The sequence below is a fragment of the Crassostrea angulata genome, chromosome 5, assembly GCF_025612915.1.
Source record: "Crassostrea angulata isolate pt1a10 chromosome 5, ASM2561291v2, whole genome shotgun sequence".
NCBI lineage: Eukaryota > Metazoa > Mollusca > Bivalvia > Ostreida > Ostreidae > Magallana > Magallana angulata.
Window position 1 is genome coordinate 33,450,660 of NC_069115.1, and position 22,994 is coordinate 33,473,653.

Consider the following 22,994-nt stretch of genomic DNA (forward strand, 5'->3'; position numbering starts at 1 on the left):
TGTTAGGTTGGGTCTGATCGGTACTGTATTAAAAATCTTCAATGAAAATTTACACGTATTTGTAATATCAGTTCTGAGTTTATCTATGCAAATGTGATATTGTGGTAACATATAAACTAAAGAGCCTCCCGTGATTTAGCGTGAATGTAATGCGCATGCGCAAGATTGTAAAATCCAAAAGAATCGACATCTTGATTATTAATTAGCAGAGCTTGATTGAGAAGAAATAAAAACAAACTGGTAATCTTCAAGTACCAATAATGTTAAAAATATATAAAACAAAAGACAGTACTCCTCCGATTTCTCCGTATTAAAGCCAAAAATTTTGAGTCTATTATTTTAATATTGTAGTATAGATTTACAATGAAATTAATACATTTGGTGTCACTTGCAGTCTAATGACAGACATACTGTTTTTACTGCCAATAAATTGCTTACATACATAAGGCACTTTAATGTGACGATCTTGATGAAATGAAAAATTTAACGCTTCTTTCTTTTAAATATAGCGTCAATTTGCGCTGTAAACCTAGTAGTCCGTGGTTTTATTTCACTCAAAGATTCGAATTGTCACAAAATGCACATACATAAAGTTTGTCTTTCTCTTAAAAAAACTTCTAAATATTTATATTTGAATGTCTTCTCAGCAGCTATATGAACACGATCGGTTTTCATTTGAATAATAAAAAAATGCTTAGTAACTATAAAATCGTTATTGATATTGTGCAAAAACTACAGTATTTGTGCCAAAAAAATGCAAAGAAATGCAGAAATACAACAAAATATATATTTTAAAATGATATCACTATCTGAAAGTGCGTTATACAAGCAATTAATGTTAAGAGCATTATCTTAATATCAAATATTTGTATTGCTGTAAATGACTTCTTTTCCACGGGTCAATGCCTGGTATGCACAGCGATCTTCCTTGAAGTCCAGTCCTGTGTACATTTCTGTTTGATCAGTATTGGAGACATTTTCATTCCCATAAATTGGCGTTGTGTCATAACCAACTGATACTCGTCTACAGCTACAATAAGAAAAACTGTATTTCTTGTTTACATAACTCAACTTATTTTCGGAGGATGGGTCATTCTTTAAATGGATTCTGTTATTCAGAGTGAACAAAGTCTAATCATTGTTTCAATCATCTAAAATGATGGAAAATCGGCTAAATCGATACATATCAAAGACATTCTTAAATGTATTGAAATGAACGTTTTGCGAGCAAATATTTGATTTGTTGGTTTATATGAGGTTAACTCTTTCGTATTTGAATAACAAAAAAAGAAACCCTGTAGAAACAGTACAGTTGATTTTTATATTACAACTCACCTTCAGAACAACAGCATAGACAATATCACGTTTGCTATCAAAGAGACACCGGCAATGGTGCCTAGCGCAGCGATTGTTCCTTCATTTTTATCTGATTTTGTTATTTGTGTGACAAATGGTATATTTGTCGAGCCCTTTTCAGTCAAGTTTATTTTCTGAGTCAACGAAGTTATTTTTCGATTCGGTGTTGTCGTATTTACAATTGTTGATAATAATGTCTTAGTCGATGTAGTTATTTTTCCAGTTGAAGTTGTCATTCTTTTAGTCGTTGTTGTTGTTTTGCCAGTTGTTAGATATTCAGTCGTCAATGGTAACATTGTAGTTGAAAGGGTTGTTCTTGCTGGTTTCGTTGATGTTAATTCTTCAGTTGTAAAGGGGAGTTTTGTAGTCGACATCGTTGTTGTCGTATCAGTAACATATGTTGTTGGCTCTTCATCCGTTGATGTTGAGTGCTCAGTCGATAATAAGGGGCTTTGTAGTTATTTTTTCAGTAGATGTTATTTCATTCGTAGATATTAATTGCTCAGTCGGTTCATCATGATCAGTAGATATTATTTCATCTGTTGACGATGATTGTTCAGTCGATTTTTGTAATTTTGTAGTCGATGAATCTATTTCCTCAGTAAATGTTGTCATTTCATCCGTTGTTAATTTTTCAATCGTTATTGGTAAGACCGTAGTTGATTTGATTGTTCTCTCAGCAGATGTAATTGGAGTTTCACTCGTTATTTCTGTCGTAGATATTTCGTCAGTGGAAGACGTTGTTGTTTCAGCTAATGTTGTTATTCTCTCAGTTGATGTTGATGTTGATGATGTTGATGATGATGATGGCCAAACTGTACTTTGTGAGATTGGTGTTGCCAGCAGTGTTGTCATGAATTCTAAAGTTGTCTCTGGTGGCATTGTTGTTGACAGCAGTGTTGTCTCTACAGTTCCAAATTCTACAGTTGTCTCTGGAACAGTGTTTGTCGTTTCCGTTGTCCATAATGAATAAACCTCGTTCGTTGATGTCGAAGTAACCATTTCTGAATAATATGTAGAACTGTTTAGATTTCTGATTAAAAATAACATAGACAGGACAAAAAAAGAAGAAGAAAAACGAGATAAAAATGATGATGATGATGATGATGATGATGATGATGAAGAAGAAAATCGAATATTCCACGATTTTTAAAGTGTACGTACACTGTATAGACAGACGACCAGAAATGTCGTAAATTGATTACAAATTAACACAATGGATATATAAGAGCTTTAGTTTTAATATGTTACTTTATTTTGTATATCGTGTTCGATAAAACAATAAGGGAGAAGAAATTCTTACATACACATGTAAATTAGAATAATTATAAATTATTAGCAAAATCTGCGTTAAAAGTGGTGTATTGTATAAATTTTACCTTCCTTATATGTGTATTTAATTTATTTACACATTTGAATAATATTTACCGGCATTCTGCTGATTTTGTCGAAAAAACGCACATTGCGGGTTTAAAGTTATTGCACTCTCTAATTTAAGTGAAATTGGGCTTAAGTATCGTTTGTATAACCAGAAACGACTCTTTATCATTTAGATCATATGTCTTATGTTTTATTGCTCTTCCTTGAGAGATTAGATTATATATGAGATACAACCAGTAAAATATATCTGATCGACCAAATAACTCTACACATAAGAGTAAATCAATGTTGAATACTTACATGAATAATTGTCAAAATATACACCAGAGATGCTTAGTAAACATTACATTTTTGACATTTTAGTTCAGATTTGAAAGCGAAAACTTATGATATAGATTGCATGTTGAAATTACTCATGAATACAGTGTAAGCTTAATATCCGTGTACAGAACTGAAAAGAACAGATGCGTATATTTTGCTATCACACCCTTTTAAATAGAAAAAGCAAATCTAATCTAGGTTTACTAAATAACTCATACCATGAATGTGGAATGCTCCAAGATACAAAATTACGAAGGTGACACAAATTCCCATTGTAAATTAATTGCTACTGGACCTATGAATTTTGACAACCTTAAAAGTTTATCAAGGGCATAACCACCGATGGGCTTTTAAACACTGATACAAATTCCAATGCTTCCGCCTTTCCTTTCATGAGACTTTAAACGATTTCATTTGCTTCTTCCGTGATAAGATAAATTCTTAAAAAAAAAAACAACATACAAACAAAAAAACCCCCCAAAAGTCCCAAAAAACAAATGAACTATAAAAATCCATTCAAATTCAAATTTATGTTGCGTAACGAAGTCATGAAGACATCTATGTATTTTCTATGTTTATGTGTAATCATTGCATTCTGTGTAATATTAACCTGAATAAAATGAAATAACATGAAATTTCCGCAAGTTAAATAACAAAAAAATAAATTAAATATTGAGATTTTGTTAATAAAAGGAGTATGAGGCAGTATAAATAAGATAACACGTGTGTTTTTATATTCAGTCCAATGTTAGATAATTTGAAATGTATGTTGAATTAAGATTTCCTCAATTATAAAAAGGTATCTTTACTTGACTTGAACCATTTGCAAGGAATTGCAGACGCCATTTATGATAATTAAGATACATTAATCCTTTTCATCTTTTCATTCACCCCCCCCCCCCCATACAAAATTGCCATGATGGCATTTATTCAGAAAACACCAGGTACACTCATATCATTAGATGTTATTCATAATTATAGAACATAATACAAAATACATTATTAGTTTCCATGTTAATGAAATATCTAATCAAGATTTGTATCATACATGTACTCATTGTTATGTATTTTCAATTTCCATATGTTCTACTAATATCATTTCAATACACAATTTGTACAAGTTATTTTTTTAAGGACTAAGAATAACTACTGGGAAGCTGGTGTTTATTAAGGCAGGACGTTCGCCCATTTGGGGATAAAATTGTAAACACTTCTTAAACTTGCTAATTTATGCTCAAAACTAATCAAATCTATTATCAAAATATTACCTGTTGTTTTATATGCAAAATACGTTTACATCTTTTATCACTTAGAACAGCTGTAGAAAAAAAGGTTCTATTGGTGTCCTTTCTAAAACTTTTTACCATGTATTCATGAAAAGTACGATAGTGTCTAAATAGCCATATATGGATTCTAAGTAAAATAGGTAAATAATTTATATGTATATGCAACTTTCTGATCTTTTTTTTTGTGTAAATCGAATTGCATTAATAATACTTTTTTTAAAATCAGTTTTTAAATTATTGAAAACAAAGTTAGGTATTTGAAATTCAGGAAAAAATGTTTCAGTTGATCATAAAGAGGTTATAACAGGATCAAAGCTGACATGAATTCATAACTGCGCATTGTTTCTCTTTTATCTTCGACTACCCTCATATTAGTTGTCGATTTCTATTGTTCTGTTAAAAATTCATCGATACATACCTCCTATATAAGGCTGAAAGCACTACTTAGGCTTCACTGCATTCAGGTAATTCGTTCACCCAAATACGTTACCATGGACGAAAATACGTGTTTTGGAAAAATATCATATGACAACCACGGCAAGAAATATGCAATGAACAACGAAACAATACAGACTCAAATCCAGGCGCAGATCCTTTAAAACTCTTCAATACTTGTAGACCGTCTTCCTGTGTATGTGATAACATCGCACATGCGCAAACCCCACACTGTGGCAAAAAGAGCAATGTCACGGATCGCATGAATTTTAGAAACGGACTGTTTTTGTAGAAATCAACGGAATCAATGTAACGTAGTTACTGTCTTTGATTTACTATCATTAATTAAGCGCTGTGTTGGATGCCGGGGTTTTTAAAAAGATGTTATACGTTATACACTCTGTATGAACGACACACCTCTTCGATGTGTACGCGACGTAAGACAGCACTATCTGTGTAATATAATACGGATACTTTGGAAATTCTTTCAAAGAATAAATATATTTTGTATTTTATTGATTGTTGTTTTCTTTATTCTTTATTAAAAACACTTTACTTCAATGTGTAGTTCATGCATTTAGAAGTCCGTGCAACCTGAATGCCTCGATCGGAAAGCAACCTACCGAAACTTTCTTCAACGGTATATTTATCCCGCTTCGAACAAAATTGTTTGCAATTGATTGGATAAAATCAAATCACATGACGCCCTTAAATTTCTTAATACACCGTCTATGAAAATTCTTGGAGGGGGTGTAGTAATCGTCGGGCGTGAGATTCTGCTCTGTTGTTTCATATAAAATGGCGGCGAATAAACGGTTAGCGCGGCCGACCGTTGAAGAAGTGTATTAGAAGAGATTTAAGATGAATTCTTTAAACACATTCAAATGTAACAACAAAGCTGCTAACGTATTACGCGAATATTTAAAGGAAAGGGCCATGATTCGAATTTTGAATCGTCTCATGTAGTACAATTTAATGAGATTTTGGTACACTTTTATATTGAAATCCGAAAACCTGATGGAGAGAAGTACAAAACAACTTCTCTAGAAAACATTCGACATTCGCTCAACAGAATCCTGGGGTCGCCGCCACATAATAAATGCTTTGATATTGTCAAAGACGCCGATTTCAAGATGCAAACCAAACCTTTAAGGCTATTATGGTTGAAAAGAGAAGGATTAGGTACCATTACACACCATCTCGTAATTCCCGAAGCGGGGTGTTGCTAAAAACGTGGAACGAAACGGAAAACGGAACGGAAAGAGGAACGGAACAAAAAATATCATATCACATTTATCGCTTTAAAAGGGTATAGACTGGCCAGAAACGATTTACTTTGTATCATTTTTCATATGTAATGAATGATTATCAACATGTTGCTGTCTTATTGATATTCTTATGAATAGCATTGTTTTAGTTGAATACGAAACGGAAAAATCAAATGTACACAAATTGTGAAACATTAACATGATTAAACGGGAAAATTAGCTATGACATTTTACACATTTTCTTATATGATATTGCTGGTATACCAGCGTAACGTACGCAGTTCGTAAAAGCATTTTATGAGTTTTAGGAGTATTTTTATATTATAAATATGATGTATATACTTACATCAACATTAAATTGTCGGTTTGCTATACGATCTGTAATCATACTGACGATACAGTATCACTGAGATGAAAAAAAAAAACCTAGTACGCTGACGACATTTAAAATACATCAAACATTAAAATATCCGGTACTTAGTGAAACTAGTATTTTTAGTTATGCAATTTTGTTTATGTTTACATTACTTGGCAGTTTTCCATTCCTGCAGCTATATACATAGATCCGAATAGAGAGCTTTAGACGTTGTCTGGTTTGATTTTCCGATTATAAATTGGGACAGTAACTATAGTCTATCGATCCCAAAATATTCATGCAGCACATTTGGACGATTTAAAAAAAATTCACTTACCTGTGAAATGATATAGATGAAAAAGGAAATATCCAACAAAACTTCATTGACACATTATCATTTTTTAATCGGAAAAATTCACAGGATTGAAAACAGATTTATTACGGAGATATATAATGGAAAATGTTGACATCTTTTCTCTATTTGTAAGTCACTTGAAAGATCTTGTACAATTTTTAAACGTTATCACGCGGGTCTTTTGAAATGCAAAACCCCGTAGACTTCTTTATTTTTAGCCGTGTATTTAAACCAGCTGATGAGCTAGAGAGGACGTTTTCAAGAAAGAATAATGAGAATTTTTAATGCCTCTTAAAGAGAATTGCTTGAACCTTGAGGTATATATAATATCGAGTTATTCAGCAAAAAGTGAATCGAAGATATTTTGGGACAGAATTAAGTGGTCAATGTATGTACTGTTAATTTTGAGGAAATAATTATTCTTGAATAAATAATTTAATTTTGCTAATGTTGTAGCGTGCAACCCTATTGAATATGAAATATGGAAGCGGATAGGTACCCTCAGTTATCTTTCTGAGGACTAGTAGTTAAATATTCAATATATACATATACTGTACTGATTATAAAAAACAAATCGACTGGCTGTCGTAGAATCAAGTATGTACAGGTATATATGCGCTGGCTCTAATATACAGGTTAGGCTCTTATGGGTCCGGCTCTTATAGCACGGCTCTTATGGGTCCAGCTCTTTCAGCGCGGCTCCGGCTCTTCGTGGCTCCTGCTCTTCGTAGCTCCGGCTCCTACAGCACGGTAATTATTGTTTATAAATCAAATAGAAAAAATATATACACAAAGTCAGGAAAGACTTGTTCAGTCACGTCTAGACTTCGTATATTATAAAAAAACAAACAAAACACAATTGTAATTCTAAAGAGAGTTACCTAATTATTTTCCAACCTTCCTGTAGCGCAGCTTTAGCATCGACTGACTTAACGCGCGAAACACTTCCTTTTATAACCTTTTCAAACAACGCCACCTGGCGGACAAAAACTAACTAGAAAAATTGTTAGAGGCAGAACGACAATTTCCGGATTGTCACAATGTTTCAAAAAAATTTAAAAATTACATAAAGTATATCGTTTTTAACATGACTATATGATATTAGTCAAATTTGGCCCCCATAATTTGCTATTTTTAAAGTGATTCAGGTACATCAATTTGTTGTGTTATTTTATAAAAGAGTTGACATAAAATATGTTTTCACCTATTTATTTGATTTATATGCACTCACTGGCAGTATATGACGTCAGAAGTGACGCTATTTTTATAATTTAATCAAAATCAACCAAAAATTGACATTTTTCTTATCTTTTTTCGAATGGGAAATATAGAGCGACTCTTTGAACAAGAACGAACTTTTTGTCACTTATACGTATTGGATAGATACATCTTTGGTGAAAATATTTTGTTTGTTCAAGCAGTCGCTCAATGTTTCCTTAAAGAAAAACTACCTAAAAACAAGCCGTTTTATGCTAAAAATGAGAAAATGGCGGGAAAAGGTAAACTTTATGATGTCATATTTTTAAATTGTGGGTACTAAAATCAAAATGAAAATTATGAAAAAACTTCAAATGTATATTTGTACAAATGAAACGAAGAAATACAGTAAAATGACAATGTTCATTTAAGGGGGCAATTTTAGGCTCAAACCATATATAGTCCTTTATGAAGTAAATAACATTAGGTAAGATTTTCCGTTCCGTTCTGTTCCGCGTTTTAGCAACACCCGCCAAAGCGGATCGTGAGAAGTTGTACACATCAATTCATATGAGTCCAACGACACCAAATGGCCCTGTTTAACAAGGTTCACTTTTATATCCGGCTGTACTTTTTCAGGCAAGTGTAATTTTATACATATATAGGACCCAAAGCCTATAAATGAACCAAAAATTAACACAAAGTGTGATTAAATGTTTGTAGCAAAGATAATACGTGTACGTTGGTAAAAAAGTGTTGAATTCTTCCATTATATGGATTAAAATTTTTAGATGAAAGGTATCTACAGTCTCAAAAAGGTTTATTATTATGAATTTGACTGTTATTTTCAATGCAGCTTCATTAACTTTCTCTAAAATCGTTCCTGCAATTTTCTGCTACATTTCGGGTATAAAGAAGGCATTCTAACTGTGGTGAGGGCCTTTCCCGAGACACGGTTGAATTATTCAAACTAAGGAAAGTGTAGTGAAATTAATAGCATTATTGTAGGCTTATAGCTTTGTTATGTAAATGTCAATAATACGGTGTTTCGATGTATCTATTTCGTAAATGTCCGATATGCAATGTCAACCCGTGCACGCACGGGTCAAAGTCTAGTATATTATAAGGAAGGATGCCAACACAGGTTTGAGATATGTAACAAAGGGCCTAAAGGAAATGACAAAGAATCATAGAGAACGTGACAAGGAAAACATTGCATCACTAATGCCCCAAACACGAGGTATGTGTAATAGATTTTCTTGCAACATAATATAAAAGGTATTTTAATAAGTTTACAGAGAAATATTTAATATCAATTATAATGTGGAATTGTTTTTTCACTCAGGTTCACCACTTTGCCTTGTCAATTTAAAGTTTTGAGTTGTATGTCATTAAACTACACCCAGAATTTTACCGTCTTTGGCAGCGTCCGTTGGTTTCCTTTACTGACAACATGTCAGTTTATTATTCCAAAGTACCAGTTGGTTCAAAAACGTTCATCACGTTTATGTCAGATCTAAGCAGGAAACGTGACCTTGATCAGATCTACACAAATCATTCCATACGGGCCACTGGAGCAACAATTTTGTCAAAAGAAATGTATGGTCCATCTCAGACCATGGCTGTAGCTGGTCACAAATCCGTCCAGTCTCTCACGGTATACCCGAGGGTAGATGAGGAAGAGAAGATAAGGATGGGACATAGTATTTCCGACAATAATTGCTTTTCCGTCTTCCAGCTAGCCTTACCTGCTTCAAGCTCTCAACCATCTACAGAACCGGTAGTTGTTCCTGTTCCACAGTCAGCTGATTGTACGAAGTATCTTAAAGACATTTGCCTTAATAAATTGTTTGATGACTTTGTCAATTCAAATGCAAACGTTTTTATACAGCAAATAAACCCTACTGTTTTTAGCAACTGTCAATTTACTATCAACTTAAAAGTCAGTAAACAGTAAATATTGAATGATATCATGTAATTGAAGTAAGGCGCATTTGACATCTGTACACATATAATTTACATTTCATTTTATTAGGTCACCTGAGTCACTCAGGTGACCTATTGCAATTGGTCTTCGTCCGTCGTCGTGCGTTGTGCGTCGTGCGTCTGTGCGTCGTGCGTTAACAATTTTACATTTTTAACTTCTTCTTGAAAACTACCAGGCCAATCGTTACCATTTTTGGTGTGAAGCATCTCTATGGTAAGAAGAATCTAAATTATGAAATTTATGGCTCTACACCCCCTGGGGTGCCACGGGCGGGGCCAAATATGCAAAAAAAGCCAAATTTTCAAAAATCTTCTTCTCTACTTCCACACATGTGAGGAAAAAACTGAATGCATGGTTATAATGTCCATGAGGCCCTCTACCAAAATTGTGAAATTCATGACCCCTGGGTCAGGGATTCAGGCTCTAGGGTGGGGCCAATATGGCCAAATAGTAAAAATGTATTAAATCTTAGAAAATCTTCTTCTCTACTACCATATATATTTGTTAAAAACTAAATGCATGATTATGATGTCCATGAAGCCCTCTTCCTAAATTGTGAAATTCATGACCCCTGGGTCAGGGATTCAGGCTCTAGGGAGGGGCCAATATGGCCAAATAGTAAAAATGTATTAAATCTTAGAAAATCTTCTTCTCTACTACCATATATATTTGTTAAAAACTAAATGCATGATTATGATGTCCATGAAGCCCTCTTCCTAAATTGTGAAATTCATGACCCCTGGGTCAGGGATTCAGGCTCTAGGGAGGGGCCAATATGGCCAAATAGTAAAAATGTATTAAATCTTAGAAAATCTTCTTCTCTACTATCATATATATTTGTTAAAACCTAAATGCATGATAATGATGTCCATGAAGCCCTCATCCTAAATTGTGAAATTCATGACCCCTGGGTCAGGGGTTCAGGCTCTAGGGTGGAGCCAATATGGCCAAATAGTAAAAATGTATTAAATCTTAGAAAATCTTCTTCTCTACTATCATATATATTTGTTAAAACCTAAATGCATGATTATGATGTCCATGAAGCCCTCATCCTAAATTGTGAAATTCATGACCCCTCGGTCAGGGGTTCAGGCTCTGGGATGGGGCCGTCAGGCCAAATAGTAAAAATGTATTAAATCTTAGAAAATCTTCTTCTCTACTCCCATATATATTTGTTAAAAACTAAATGCATGATTATGATGTCCATGAGGCTCTCTACTAAAATTGTGAAATTCAAGACCCCTGGGTAAGGTGTTCATGCTCTGGGGTGGGGCCAATATGGCCATATAGTAAAAATGATTTAAATCTTAAAAAATCTTCTTCTCTACTCCAACACATGTGGGCAAAAAACTGAATACATGGTTATGATATCCACATTCTCCTTTACCTAAATTGTGAAATTCATGGCCCCTGGGTCAGGGGTTCAGGACATGGGGGGGGGGGGGCAATATGGCAATAAAGTGTTAATGCATATAATGTTTAAAAATCTTCTTCTCTATTCTCACACATCTGTATTAAAAAAAAACGACTAATAATTATGTTTACCAGGAAGTCCTCTACTGAAATTTTAATGTTCATGTCCCCTGGGGTATGGGTTTTGACTCTAGGGCAGGGCCAAAATGGATGTATAGATGTTAATGCATATAACGTTAAAAAATTATCTTCTTTACTCCCACACACCTGAAAGGAAAACTGAATTCATTATTTTGTAGACCAGATCTTTTAGTTTTTCACCAAAATTATAGGTTTCACAGTTTGAATTAAATGTGGTTGTCTTTACAAATTTATAATTTTTCTACTCCAGTATGAAACCAAATTAATTAGATGCATATATGAGACTCCATGACAAGTTTGTGTATTGGATATATGCTACTCAGGTGACCGTTAAGGCCAATTGGCCTCTTGTATTTGTTGTTATTTCATTGTTGATATTGTATTTATGATTTTTTCATTTCAAATTATATTATTGTTGAATTTTGTTGTTAATATCTGATATTTTGTCTGTGATACTTCAGATATATAATTTATTATGTGATTTTCAATGTGATATCATTATTTAAAGTGCTATTGAACTCTTAAAAATCTTGTGAAGATCTTCATCGTGATAAACCCATTACACAGTGAGTTTTGGGCATAATACGGAGTCATCCAGGGTGTGAAATGGAAATCCTTATTGGGACCCGGCTTCGCCTCGCCAAATACGGATTTCTATTTCCCACCCTGGGTGAATCCGTATAGTATCTCAAACTGACTGTGTAACTAATACATATGTAATATAACCAAGTGGCGATCGAAACTAATATGGCGACAAAATGCTGTTATGAACTCATGCCAGCTCTAAAATCTGCCGTTATACTTTAGCAGTTCCTGTTTTTATTTGACCTTTAGATTCTATCAGTTGACAAATAATAGAAACATACAGTAGTTAAATTTATCCGTGTCCATCAATTTAGGCATTAGAAATTTAAGATATTTCCATTAAGACTCTGTCCTTACTAGGAACAAAAACTGCTAAATATGGGGTTTGAAGACAGGTTTTTTAATGTTCAAAAAATCTGTACATGTATATTCCTACGCGGAAATTAATCAAAAGTGGTAAAATGGTGATTAGGATTTGTCACTTAGTAGCTAAATAATTAATATTTTATTTCGTAAGAATAACGAAGAAATTACTCAGCATTTATTGTTTGCGCATAAAGTTCATAACTGGTGTTAAACAGCGCACTGCAATACAGACATATAACAAAGAGTCGCTTTAAAATAAACTGTATATTAAGCAATGTTTGAGCTAGTCTTAATCTCAAAGATTTGTATTGCTGTAAATGGCGTCACTTTCACCGGCCAATGTCTGGTCATCTTCGCTAGCCAAGTGTTTTCGGTCCACTCTGCTCCCCACAAACCCTTGGCAGATTAAGCGATTTAAACTGTGGCTGACAGGTGCGACATCTAGCGAATGCACTGAAATTAAACTACTGGGTTCAACCAATCGCGCGATAGCTTTCATAACCTACTTGATAAATATCGTAAACAAGACAACATGGCGGCTATCAGTGTAAAAATATCGGAGATACAGAACTTTTTTCAGATCCAACTGACAGAAAATCAAATTCGTGGGATAAAGGGCTTAGCGGCTGGCCAGGACGTTTTCGTAGGCACACGGACGGGAAGTGGAAAATCTTTAATTTACGAAAGTTGTCCAATTATCTTTGGCGAGTCGAGTGTGTGTGTGGTAATATCCCCACTTCTCAGCATCATGAAAGAGCAGGTGAATAGACTATCTGGTCTAGGTTTGAAAGCAACATATATTGGGAAAAAAGATTGCTGTATAGACGACGTTACGAGGGGATATTATCAGTTTGTCTTTGGAAATCCTGAAGTGCTGGTTGGAAACGACAAATGGAGAGGAATATTTCGACATCCCGAATTTTCTCAACGACACAAGTTGACAGTTATTGATGAGGCACACACAGTTTATCAATGGTAGTGTATATATGAATTAATACCTAACAGTATAAATACAGTTTATTTTATGATAATACAATTTAGAATACCCTTATAGGAATATTCATGCCCAACATTTCATGATTAAAAAATGTATTAATTTATTTGAATTTGAAATAAAAATAGCTAACACTTGTCAAGTAAGAGTGTCAAATATTTAAGCATTGAATCATTATTTCATGAAAGATATAGTAAATTGGCAAATAAATTATTAGTGACATAATTTCATCTACAAGGACTGACTGTTATTGCTATTATGTATTTCATAGGGGCGAGAAAAAGGATTCTGATGATGCCTTCAGGGAACATTTCTCAAAGATCGGCGAGTTGAGGTCCCTCAGTTTGAACATTCCACTACTCTCTCTTACAGCAACCGCAAGTCCGTCAAATAGGAAACGAATCCTGAAAAGTTTATGTTTCCGTGATAATCACATTGTAATAATTGACAGTCCTGACAGACCAAACATCAAGATTAATGTTAAATGTGTAAAAAATAATTCTGACATTAGTGACATATTTTCATGGGTTATTGACGAACTCAACTCAAGGAAAAAAATGCACAAAGAATTGTGATATTCTGTGAAAGCATTAAAGACTGCGCCGTTCTCTACACCATGTTCAGACGGAAATGTGATGCTTCTTTAGTACAAATGTTCCACAGCAAAACCGCAGAGCACATCAAGGAAAAAATTCGCATTGATATGGAGTCAGAAGATGGCCAAATTAGGGTCCTTATTAGTACAAATGCTGCAGGAATGGGAGTGAACTTTAAAGGCCTGCATAATGTTGTTCACTATGGACCTCCACGTGACCTTGACACACTAGTACAGCAAATGGGCAGGGCAGGAAGAGATGGTGAATTCTCTGTTGAATTAATTTTATACAAAAATCATAAGGGACATTTAAAAAAAATAGACAGCGACGTTCTTTCATTGATAAAATCAGAGGATCAGTGCCGAAGAAACATTTTGTGTAAAGCATACAACGCTCATTCACACATTTTTGAACACTTGCATGAATGTTGTGATTTTTGTGAAAAGACCTGCAAATGCTTAGACTGTCCTAGGCTATCTCATCCTGTATTTAATGCAATTGAGCCACAGGAAGAGGACGCATTTCAACGTGATGTGACTGATGAGAATAAGATAACTCTCAAACATAAACTAGAACTTTTACAAAGTAATCTACCTAAGTTATTTGGCAACAATTCGGAACTAAGTGTAGAAACTATTAAGTGTATTACTGACAATTGTCACAGAATATTTACAACAAGCGATGTGATGGAATATGGAACAATCTGGCTGCTCGACACTGCTGAACAAGTGATTAAGATTTTTGATGATGTATTTGATGATATTATAATATATGGTTCATCAGACTCTGAAAACGACTTCACTTGATGTATTAAGTTGTGCATATTGAAGTTTAATTTTGTCAGAATTTAATAAAAGATAAGTAAATTTCACAGATAAAATTTTATTTTATGTATATTTTCAATCACACTTAAATAGCCTACATCATGCAAGCAGAATTTTTAGCATGGTGTAAATTTAGAACCTGAATAGTTCTGAATTATTTTCTCTAGAAGTTATTCTAGTGATTATATGACTCACTTTAAGAACCCGTGAGAACCTCATTTTTTCAAAATGGAATAAGTTGGGTTTTTTTAAAGTTAAATTGATTCCAAAATTACTAAAAATTCAGCTTAAAAATACATAAAAAATTATAACAAGTCAGAATCTAGCTATTATTGCCCTTTATGTTGACTCGTTAAAATGAATTCTCAGTTCATATTAATTGATAACACACATTCACAATGTATAAACTTTTACATCATTTCAAACGATGCTCTCTCCTTTTGCTTACTTATCCAAATGTGCAGTTTATGAAGGTTTACCTTTTCAAAAACATCTTTTATGTTTTTGAAATTTTCAAATTGGCGCCCTTGAATGTTTTCAAAGATGTCACCTGCCATCAACTCCATCAGCATCAAATTTATGTCAGAAGATTTATCAGTCTTTGTCCTTGATTTACCAGAGGGTTTCATTGACACCTGATACCTAATATTCTCTCTCAGCTCATCTTGGATTTGACATGCTAATGCTGTAGTCTGGGCACTATTAAAGGTAAAGTTTGAACCCTGCTCTTTTATTTTCTTCTTTACTAGCTGAACACAAATTTCCACTAAGTTGTCATTTGGAATGTTTCCATCAATAGTTCCGTTAAGATTTGCTGTTGTATTCCATTTGTATTCAAAGGCTTGCTTAGGTGTTAAGATGGCCTGTTCATAGGCCATCATTCTCCACAGCCAAAGCTGATACTTGGTATGCCCGGCAACATTTGCACACAGCATTTCAAATTTTGCATTCAAAAATATCCGGTTTCCGTCGCCCATTTTATAAGCATCAGATGTATCTCTTAAGATAAGAGCAGCTTTCATGAACGACGACCGCCATACTGCAACCTTGTCCCCCTTTTTGGGTTCTTCTCGTGCAGCAGTAAGGAAATGCCAATTGTGTTCTCTCTCTAGATGGCGTTTAAAGTGTCCAATTGTCTTGTAGTTTTTCTGACACGTGCACATATACTGACTGGTGACGGCATCAAACATGCTATGTAGCCTGGCATTTTGTGCGTCTAGCCTGGCAGCTTCTTCAACCAAATCTTGGAGATGAGTTGATCCTGGGAGTTTAGAAATTTGAAAAGTTTCATTAGAACAAAATAAATGTTAACCGAACATAATAATATATAAATAGTGCCTGCTTGGGAGGGTACCAGTTGAAATTGACACCCCTCGAAAACCATTGAATATCAATTTCAACTGGTACCCTCCCAAGCAGGCACTATTTATTTTATTATACTGAATGTCTTTATTTTATAGCAAATTTTACTGCTTTTATATAGAAAAGACGTGAGTTCTACGGCGAACCGTACGCGCATAATATACGCGCATGTAACAATTCGTTCTATCGGCTTGTTGCCAAGTGTGTTGCTAACGCCGAGGGTATTAGAATGAATTGTCAACTGCGTCTAAACCAATCAGATTTTAGTATTTAACATGAAAGTATAATAATTACTATTATTCTATAAAACTTATACCTATGTGTCTCCTCAAAGATAAATAATAATTAGTATTGTTTTATAAAACTTATCCCTATGTGTCTCCTCAATGAATAATGTTCATGGAATTAACCTTGATTGATTTTTATGGTTAGATGGTTATGATTTTGCTATAAACTGCATAGGTGGAAAAGGAAGAAAATCGGCTTAAAAAAATGACTTAAATGTAAACTATGAATAATCAGCAGGTGAATTATGTGTTGTATTCAAAACAAAAAGCATATATTAGTCATATACTGTATTGATTTTCCTTGCTTAATTAATAGAATGTCATATTCATTATGAGAAAGAGAATCACGGTATGAACTTTGTACATGTTTCAATGGGGTTACATGTAATGTTAACCTTGCAAGTTGATATGTTTGTTGATCACTGCCTCAGCCAGATTTCTAAGCCATGATAGCTGCTCCTCATTTGAATACATTGATAAAATGTTGGGGTTCCACTGTTGAGGAGATCCATTTAGGTCATTCAGTCCCATAACATCCATTGTGGCCCCAAGTATAAATGCATCCAAAGCATCCTCCACAAAAGCATAATGAGCTCTATGAAAATTTTATGGATTATATGGATGTATAACTACATGTACAATTTTCAGTACACACCCCCCCCCCCCCCCAAAAAAAACCCCCAAAAATAAACACACAAAAAACAAACAAAACCAAAACAGACTGACAATAAAATATCTGTGTTTATCTCCTTAAGTTAGGAAAATTAAACCAATTAATAGACATACCTGTATGCTTCAACAACTTTATCTTTTCCAGTAACATCCACTCTGTGAATGACATTTCGAAGTTGATAGAGTGTTCCTTGTTCAAATGCAGAGGATGGTTTGTAGAACTCCTGGTATATAAACTAGTCAAGAAAATACAAGAGCAATTATTGATACATGTATCAGATTAATAAAATGAATTGCAAAAATATTAAATAATATCCCCGATATACATGTACTGACTACTGATATGAAATATATATATTAACAAAGTATGCCTTTTTAGAAAACATAATTCATCAGATTTTTACTTTTTATGATTGATGTGCCATAGAAAAAAAAATAGTTGATTCTTTTGAAGTAAATTTGACAATTCAAACATTACAAATTCTTTCACTTCAACTGTTAGTAGGCTTTAATTTGTGAACAATATGCAATGTTAGTTAAATTTCAAATTTCATGCAAACAAACCTGAAGCATCATACTAAGGCATTGCATAACACTTGGGAAATTGTATATAATGGATTAAAGTAAAGTGTTTAATAAAAAAAGTGGTGGCTAAACTACCAGCATCCATTTTCAATACCTATGCATTTTGACTGTGGAATCACTTATATGTGTGGGGGTTATTTTTTTTTTAATTCATTGTATTTTTTATATTAAACTTGAGGCTCATAGAATTTTTACTATCTTGTTTAAAAATGAATAATAAATTCATTTATCAAGGATGTAAATTCACAGGTGAGTATCCAAAAATCTTGAAATCACAAATAATAATAATTCTACAGTAATTCATCTAACTTGTAATAAAATAATGATAATGGAACACTTACAAGAGTAACAAACACAAGCAGAAACCATCCAAATAACCAACAACTCCAAAACAGGAACTGAACCAATTCTTAGAACAGGAACAGAATATCAACCAAGGGGAATACCAGCAAAAAGTTCATCATTCTGTGAAGGCCCTCTGGTCTGTGAATAAGTCCTCCCAGTTTGTAATAATCTGTTTCACAGTTCTGCATTGCGAGTTGTGCTGTGTATGCTCGCTCATTAGTAAGCACATCACCACCAAATACTTTCCTTTCTAAAACTTCTGCTTTTTCCCCAAGAGTATGTGCTATATACTTCTGATGAATGTGCTCCAATATGCTAATTATGTCATCATGCAAATTTTCATTTTTGTCAAGCAAATCAAGTATGAAATGAGTTGACTTTTTTGAGGTTTCCTCCATGAAAGGATGATCGATGTGTTTTGGAACACAATGAGCAAAAGACTTTAAGCATTTAACATGTCTTGTGATAACCTTCTGTATATGATGGTTCATGTTTCTTTCCAAAATATTGATGTCTTGGGCATTGGGTAAAAATGAATGGTTTGGTAGTGATAAAATGTCATGCTTGGGTTTATCATCCAGCATAGTTGAATCTAGCTCTCTTCGTTGTAAACCAACTAAGATAAACCAGTGAAAACTTTTCCTTTGATTTTCTTTTGTCATAGAAGAAGTCGATTTAAGAATGTCCAAATTGTCACCAATTATATCGAACGGGGGCTGAATTTCAGATTCTTTTAACTGACTTTCAATTCGAGAAATGTACTTCTCCCCATAACATTTTGTGGACTTGTCATTTGACTGGGCAACACAACTACTTGGATCTACCTCAAAGCTTGAGCACATGGACACAGCAGGACATTGTACCAACCCAACTTTAGTGAATATATTAAGTGGCAGAAGATGGCAAGCTTGTGGGACGGTAGATGTACATGTATAGTTGCATGAATCTGTTGTGTAGCATGACATATTTGACTTAGCAGTGGCTGTGTCACTGACGTAGGCAGTTGAAAAGTTCATGTCAAAGTATGAGTGCATTGTCACTCTAGAACATATACCTTGCTGACTGGAGTCTGTGAAATAACTGGAACTATCAGTCACATCTTGTTCATGGAGTGCAGATACCATTTCTTTGGTTTTCTTCTTGTTGCACTGAAGACTTGATTGATGCACCTGACATAGAATTGTGTTCTCTATCTTCTTCTTCTGAATGTCAATCAGTGAAACATGCTTCTTGTGAGTAGCTGAACAGCCCACAGAAAATCCAAGGCATCTAAGCAAATCTATTGTCTAATATGAAATGAAATGTAGATCATGTAATACATACTTATGTGCAATCACACATTAACACAAATCTAAATCTTAATTGTAATTTGATAAGGAAAACAATGGCAAGTGAAATGTTTAAAATCATAATGAATTTACATCAGTCTGAACATTAAATTGTTATCATACTGTCCAAATCTAATATGTTTCAAAATATAAAACCTACGAGGTAGGGTGATACAATCAACAATAAACAAACAAATAAATTACTTCGAGTAAATTAGCTGTTTAAATGATGATTACAGTGAGTAATGAATATCCTAAATATAATCCTTGTGTCCTGAATATTTTGAGTATTTTTTTCAAAGATTGCATTAATTTTAGATGAAAAAAGTAAAACTGGAAATGATTATTGTAAAAAATGAGTTTGTTTAGGGATTGAATTTTTAAGTCCTTAACCTTAGAATGAAGGTGATACTAGTGAGAATAATTGAATAAATGCACATACTTCATCAGTGGCTCCACCATGGTCTAATAACTGACCTACAGCATGGTGAATAAGTGACATATTTTGGTTTCTGTGGTGCAAAATAACTGCTGCTGAAGATACCAAAGCTACAGGCTTGGTAGTGTTCATAGTATCCTCCAGTATCTGGGAGAAGGCTGGAGCTTTCTCTTTCAGTTCATTTGCAATTTTTAGAAAATCAATTGAAATTATGTCCTCAGAGGTATTGCCCCTCAAAATTGAAGGATCATTTTTACCACAAAGAAGTTTACATTCTTCTTTCACACACTTTGAAAGAACTTTCACTGCCTTCTCTTTAAAGTTTTTAACTTTCACCAGTTTATTAAGAATGACCTCTGGTTTATTGCCTCTGACAATTCCCACCATCACACTATACAGTCCTTTCTCTCTTATTATTTTTGTCCGAACTTTTCTGTCATTTTGTCCTCTGTATGATATCTATAAGTTAATTTCAATATAATAATTATAATACATGTATATTGTTTGATATAATCTAAACTTGTGATTCTTTAACTATAACTACTAAAAGCTGATATATATGAACCATTCATGAGTACCTTGGCTTTCATTGGGGAGAACAGCAATTGTTGAGGCCGCTTTCTGGAGGAAGCTGAAGTTTCCATCCGCAACACTGTTTTCCTGGGTGTTCCAAGAATATGCACCTTGGATTTGCGTGGGGTTGGAGTGTGGAGAATTGTCCTTTTGGTGCGGTTAATACATTTTGTAGGGGTGACAGTATTTTCGTTGGGACATGTAACCACACGCGAGGAAATTCCAACTGAAGCCTTCGTTGATACGGACGTCTCTATTGCCCTCGACGATAGTTTATTTACAGTATTTTTGTTCCGTAATTCTTGTAATATGGAAGCTTTTTCCACAGCTAATGCGTTTAACTTATTTTCAACGTCAAAGTCAATTTTCTCTAATTTGTTCAATTTGTTGAAACATACATAACACAAATAATGGGAATGTCCGTCATTTTGACTCGGGCTGTAATTCAGAACTTCTGTCAGTTGTTTTAAAACCTTAAATGATGATGAAAAGATTAATCGCCGGTATTTTAATGGTACCGGACCCCAACACAGTCGGCACATGCCTCCACTTACGGAGGCAGCCATTACTGTTTTTGCATGACGTATTTGATTATGAGAGATATCTTTTCATTGGATCCAAGCTTTACCCTTGGAACCAATGAAAATTAGCCACAGTTTTTATCGCTAAATCTGTCAAGGGTTTGTGAGGAGAGGTACGGATCAGAAACCCTTGACTTGGGAAGATGATGTCTGGTATACAGAACCATCTTCCTTTACGTCCAGCCCTGTGTACATTTCTGTTTGATCAGTATGCTGAATATTTTCATTCGAATAAATTGGCGTTGTGTCGATGTCACCAGATATTCGTCTACAGCTACAAAAGCAACGGAATGCATTTTATTGCATATTCCAAAAAACTATACACATTTTTTGCATGTCTTAAACTAGATTCTGTTGTTCATAGTAAAAAAAATAAGTTCATCTAAAAAAAGGAAATGGGCAAAAATGATACCATGATGCCGTATTTAAATGATTGTTTATGAACAAAAATCTTTTTTTTTTTCAAAATGGAATTAAACTCTTAGTACATCTACTTGGATAACAGGAATTGACACGTTTTACTCTCATTTGATTTTTATCATAGAACTTACTTTCTAAACAACAGGATAGACAATATCACGTTGGCTAATAAAGAGACACCAGCAATGGTACCTAGTGCAGCGATTACTTCTTCTTTGTTATCTGATTTTGTCATTTGTGTGACAAATGGTATGACTGTTGACACATTTTCAGTCGAGGTTATCTTTTCGGTCAATGTGGTTATTTCCAGAGTCGGTGTTGTCGTTTCTACATGTGTTGATGCTAATGTCTTTGTTGGTGTGGTTATTTTCTGAGTTAATGAGGTGATTTCTTTGGTCGTAAATGTTGTTTTATCTCTTTTTGATATCAATGTTTGACTTGTTAGTGGCCCCATCGAAGTAGACGTAATTTTCTCAGTAGATGATGTTGGCGTTTTAGCCGTTGATGTTAGTTTTTCAGTTGTTGATGTCGTTGTTTCAGGTAACACCGTGGTCGATGTGGTAATTTTTTCAGTAGATGTTGTTGGCGTTTCAGTCTTTGATGATAGTTTTTCTTTTGTGAATGTCGTTGATAGCAATGATGTTGGAGTCAGAGAAGTTTTGTCTGTAGTTGACATTTCCTCAGTGGATGAAGTTGTTGTTTCTGATAATGTGATTATTCTCTCAGCTGTTGTTGATCCTGATGAATACAACGTGCTCTGTGTTGTTGCTGCTTGCAGGTCTGTTCATATGTTGTCATCAAGAAAGAGTAAAAAAACCAAACGGATGTACTACGCACAGCAATAAAACTAAATAAACAATATCATTTCGTTAAGTATGATTGGTTTTCATCTTTGAAGGATATCTATGTAAACATTATTGACATATTGTTTCTATCAAAATATCGATTCATATAACTCTTGATTTGTTTCATATTGGTCTTTTTGTTGTGCATTCCATATTTCTAAATCATTAAAGAAAAGTATTTTTACACTATCAATTATTATTATATTTTATTAATCTATGTTTGCAGTAATAAGTTTAACTTTTACACGCGTAATAAGTCATGATTCGTGTTGTATGCATGTAGTACATATTTTCTCACTCTAATATGACCTCTTGTAACATTGAAAATGAGCAAATTATTCATACAAAGTCATACAAAATAAAGTGGTTTTATATTCGCTACCACGGCATTATCTTATTTTTGCAAAGGTAATATAATGTCATACCATGAACGTAGAACATCCCCATATAGAAAATTGCGAATGTGACACAAATCTCCATTACGTTTTATAAGCGTTATGATTGTGGTCCTATAGTTTCCCAAATCTTTTTTTTTTCAATAGCATCGACACTGATGTGCTTTTTTTACAGACAAAGAGGAACATCATACTTCCTTCTTCTTTTATAAGACTGATTTTTTGTAATTGCTTTTCGGTTAGCTAGATGCATTCAAGAGTAACGAGTGAATGTTAAATAGCACATGTCCTTATGACTTAAGT

The 22,994-nt window shown here is 33.9% G+C and overlaps 4 protein-coding genes and 1 pseudogene across 6 annotated transcripts; 1 reads left to right on the forward strand and 4 right to left on the reverse strand.

The window, feature by feature from the left end:
- Positions 1-858: 858 nt before the first annotated feature.
- On the reverse strand, positions 859-3,387 carry LOC128182924 (integumentary mucin C.1-like; annotated as a pseudogene).
- Positions 3,388-12,802: 9,415 nt separating this feature from the next.
- Positions 12,803-14,763, forward strand: LOC128185945 (ATP-dependent DNA helicase RecQ-like). Its single transcript, XM_052855658.1, has 2 exons — positions 12,803-13,420; positions 13,711-14,763. The coding sequence occupies exons 1-2, from the start codon at positions 12,978-12,980 to the stop codon at positions 14,012-14,014; spliced, it is 747 nt and encodes a 248-aa protein (XP_052711618.1). The 5' UTR covers positions 12,803-12,977; the 3' UTR covers positions 14,015-14,763.
- A 417-nt stretch (positions 14,764-15,180) lies between these two features.
- Positions 15,181-19,253, reverse strand: LOC128185944 (uncharacterized). 3 transcript variants are annotated; one of them, XM_052855657.1, is made up of 4 exons: positions 19,165-19,253; positions 17,295-17,416; positions 16,904-17,103; positions 15,181-16,120 (listed from the first exon to the last, which is right to left on the reverse strand). In XM_052855657.1, the coding sequence occupies exons 3-4, from the start codon at positions 17,046-17,048 to the stop codon at positions 15,270-15,272; spliced, it is 996 nt and encodes a 331-aa protein (XP_052711617.1). In that variant the 5' UTR covers positions 17,049-17,103; positions 17,295-17,416; positions 19,165-19,253; the 3' UTR covers positions 15,181-15,269. The 3 variants fall into 3 exon arrangements, 1 of the variants encoding a protein (XP_052711617.1); XR_008243864.1 differs by lacking the exon at positions 15,181-16,120 and having other exon boundaries at positions 17,077-17,103; positions 17,295-19,234; XR_008243865.1 differs by lacking the exons at positions 15,181-16,120; positions 16,904-17,103 and having other exon boundaries at positions 18,107-19,234.
- Positions 19,235-21,166, reverse strand: LOC128185347 (uncharacterized; the record flags this gene model as incomplete). Its single annotated transcript, XM_052854964.1, has 3 exons — positions 20,456-21,166; positions 19,881-20,336; positions 19,235-19,396 (listed from the first exon to the last, which is right to left on the reverse strand). Coding segments are annotated over exons 1-3 (1,179 nt in total), but the record flags the coding sequence as incomplete, so codon positions are not given.
- LOC128185348 (uncharacterized) lies at positions 21,152-22,776 on the reverse strand. Its single transcript, XM_052854965.1, has 4 exons — positions 22,722-22,776; positions 21,937-22,231; positions 21,583-21,750; positions 21,152-21,305 (listed from the first exon to the last, which is right to left on the reverse strand). The coding sequence occupies exons 1-4, from the start codon at positions 22,774-22,776 to the stop codon at positions 21,152-21,154; spliced, it is 672 nt and encodes a 223-aa protein (XP_052710925.1).
- Between the last annotated feature and the right edge of the window lie 218 nt (positions 22,777-22,994).

Coding starts and splice junctions, on each gene's coding strand:
- LOC128185945 (XM_052855658.1), top strand. CDS start 12,978: ATGGCGGCTATCAGTGTAAAAATATCGGAGATACAGAACTTTTTTCAG. Junction 13,421..13,710: donor GCACACACAGTTTATCAATG/GTAGTGTATATA, acceptor TGTATTTCATAG/GGGCGAGAAAAAGGATTCTG.
- LOC128185944 (XM_052855657.1), bottom strand. CDS start 17,048: ATGGATGTTATGGGACTGAATGACCTAAATGGATCTCCTCAACAGTGG. Junction 16,121..16,903: donor CAAACATATCAACTTGCAAG/GTTAACATTACA, acceptor CTAAACTCCCAG/GATCAACTCATCTCCAAGAT.
- LOC128185348 (XM_052854965.1), bottom strand. CDS start 22,776: ATGGAGATTTGTGTCACATTCGCAATTTTCTATATGGGGATGTTCTAC. Junction 21,751..21,936: donor TCAACGGCTAAAACGCCAAC/ATCATCTACTGA, acceptor TCTGGAAATAAC/CACATTGACCGAAAAGATAA. Junction 21,306..21,582: donor TCTATCCTGTTGTTTAGAAA/GTAAGTTCTATG, acceptor TTGCTTTTGTAG/CTGTAGACGAATATCTGGTG.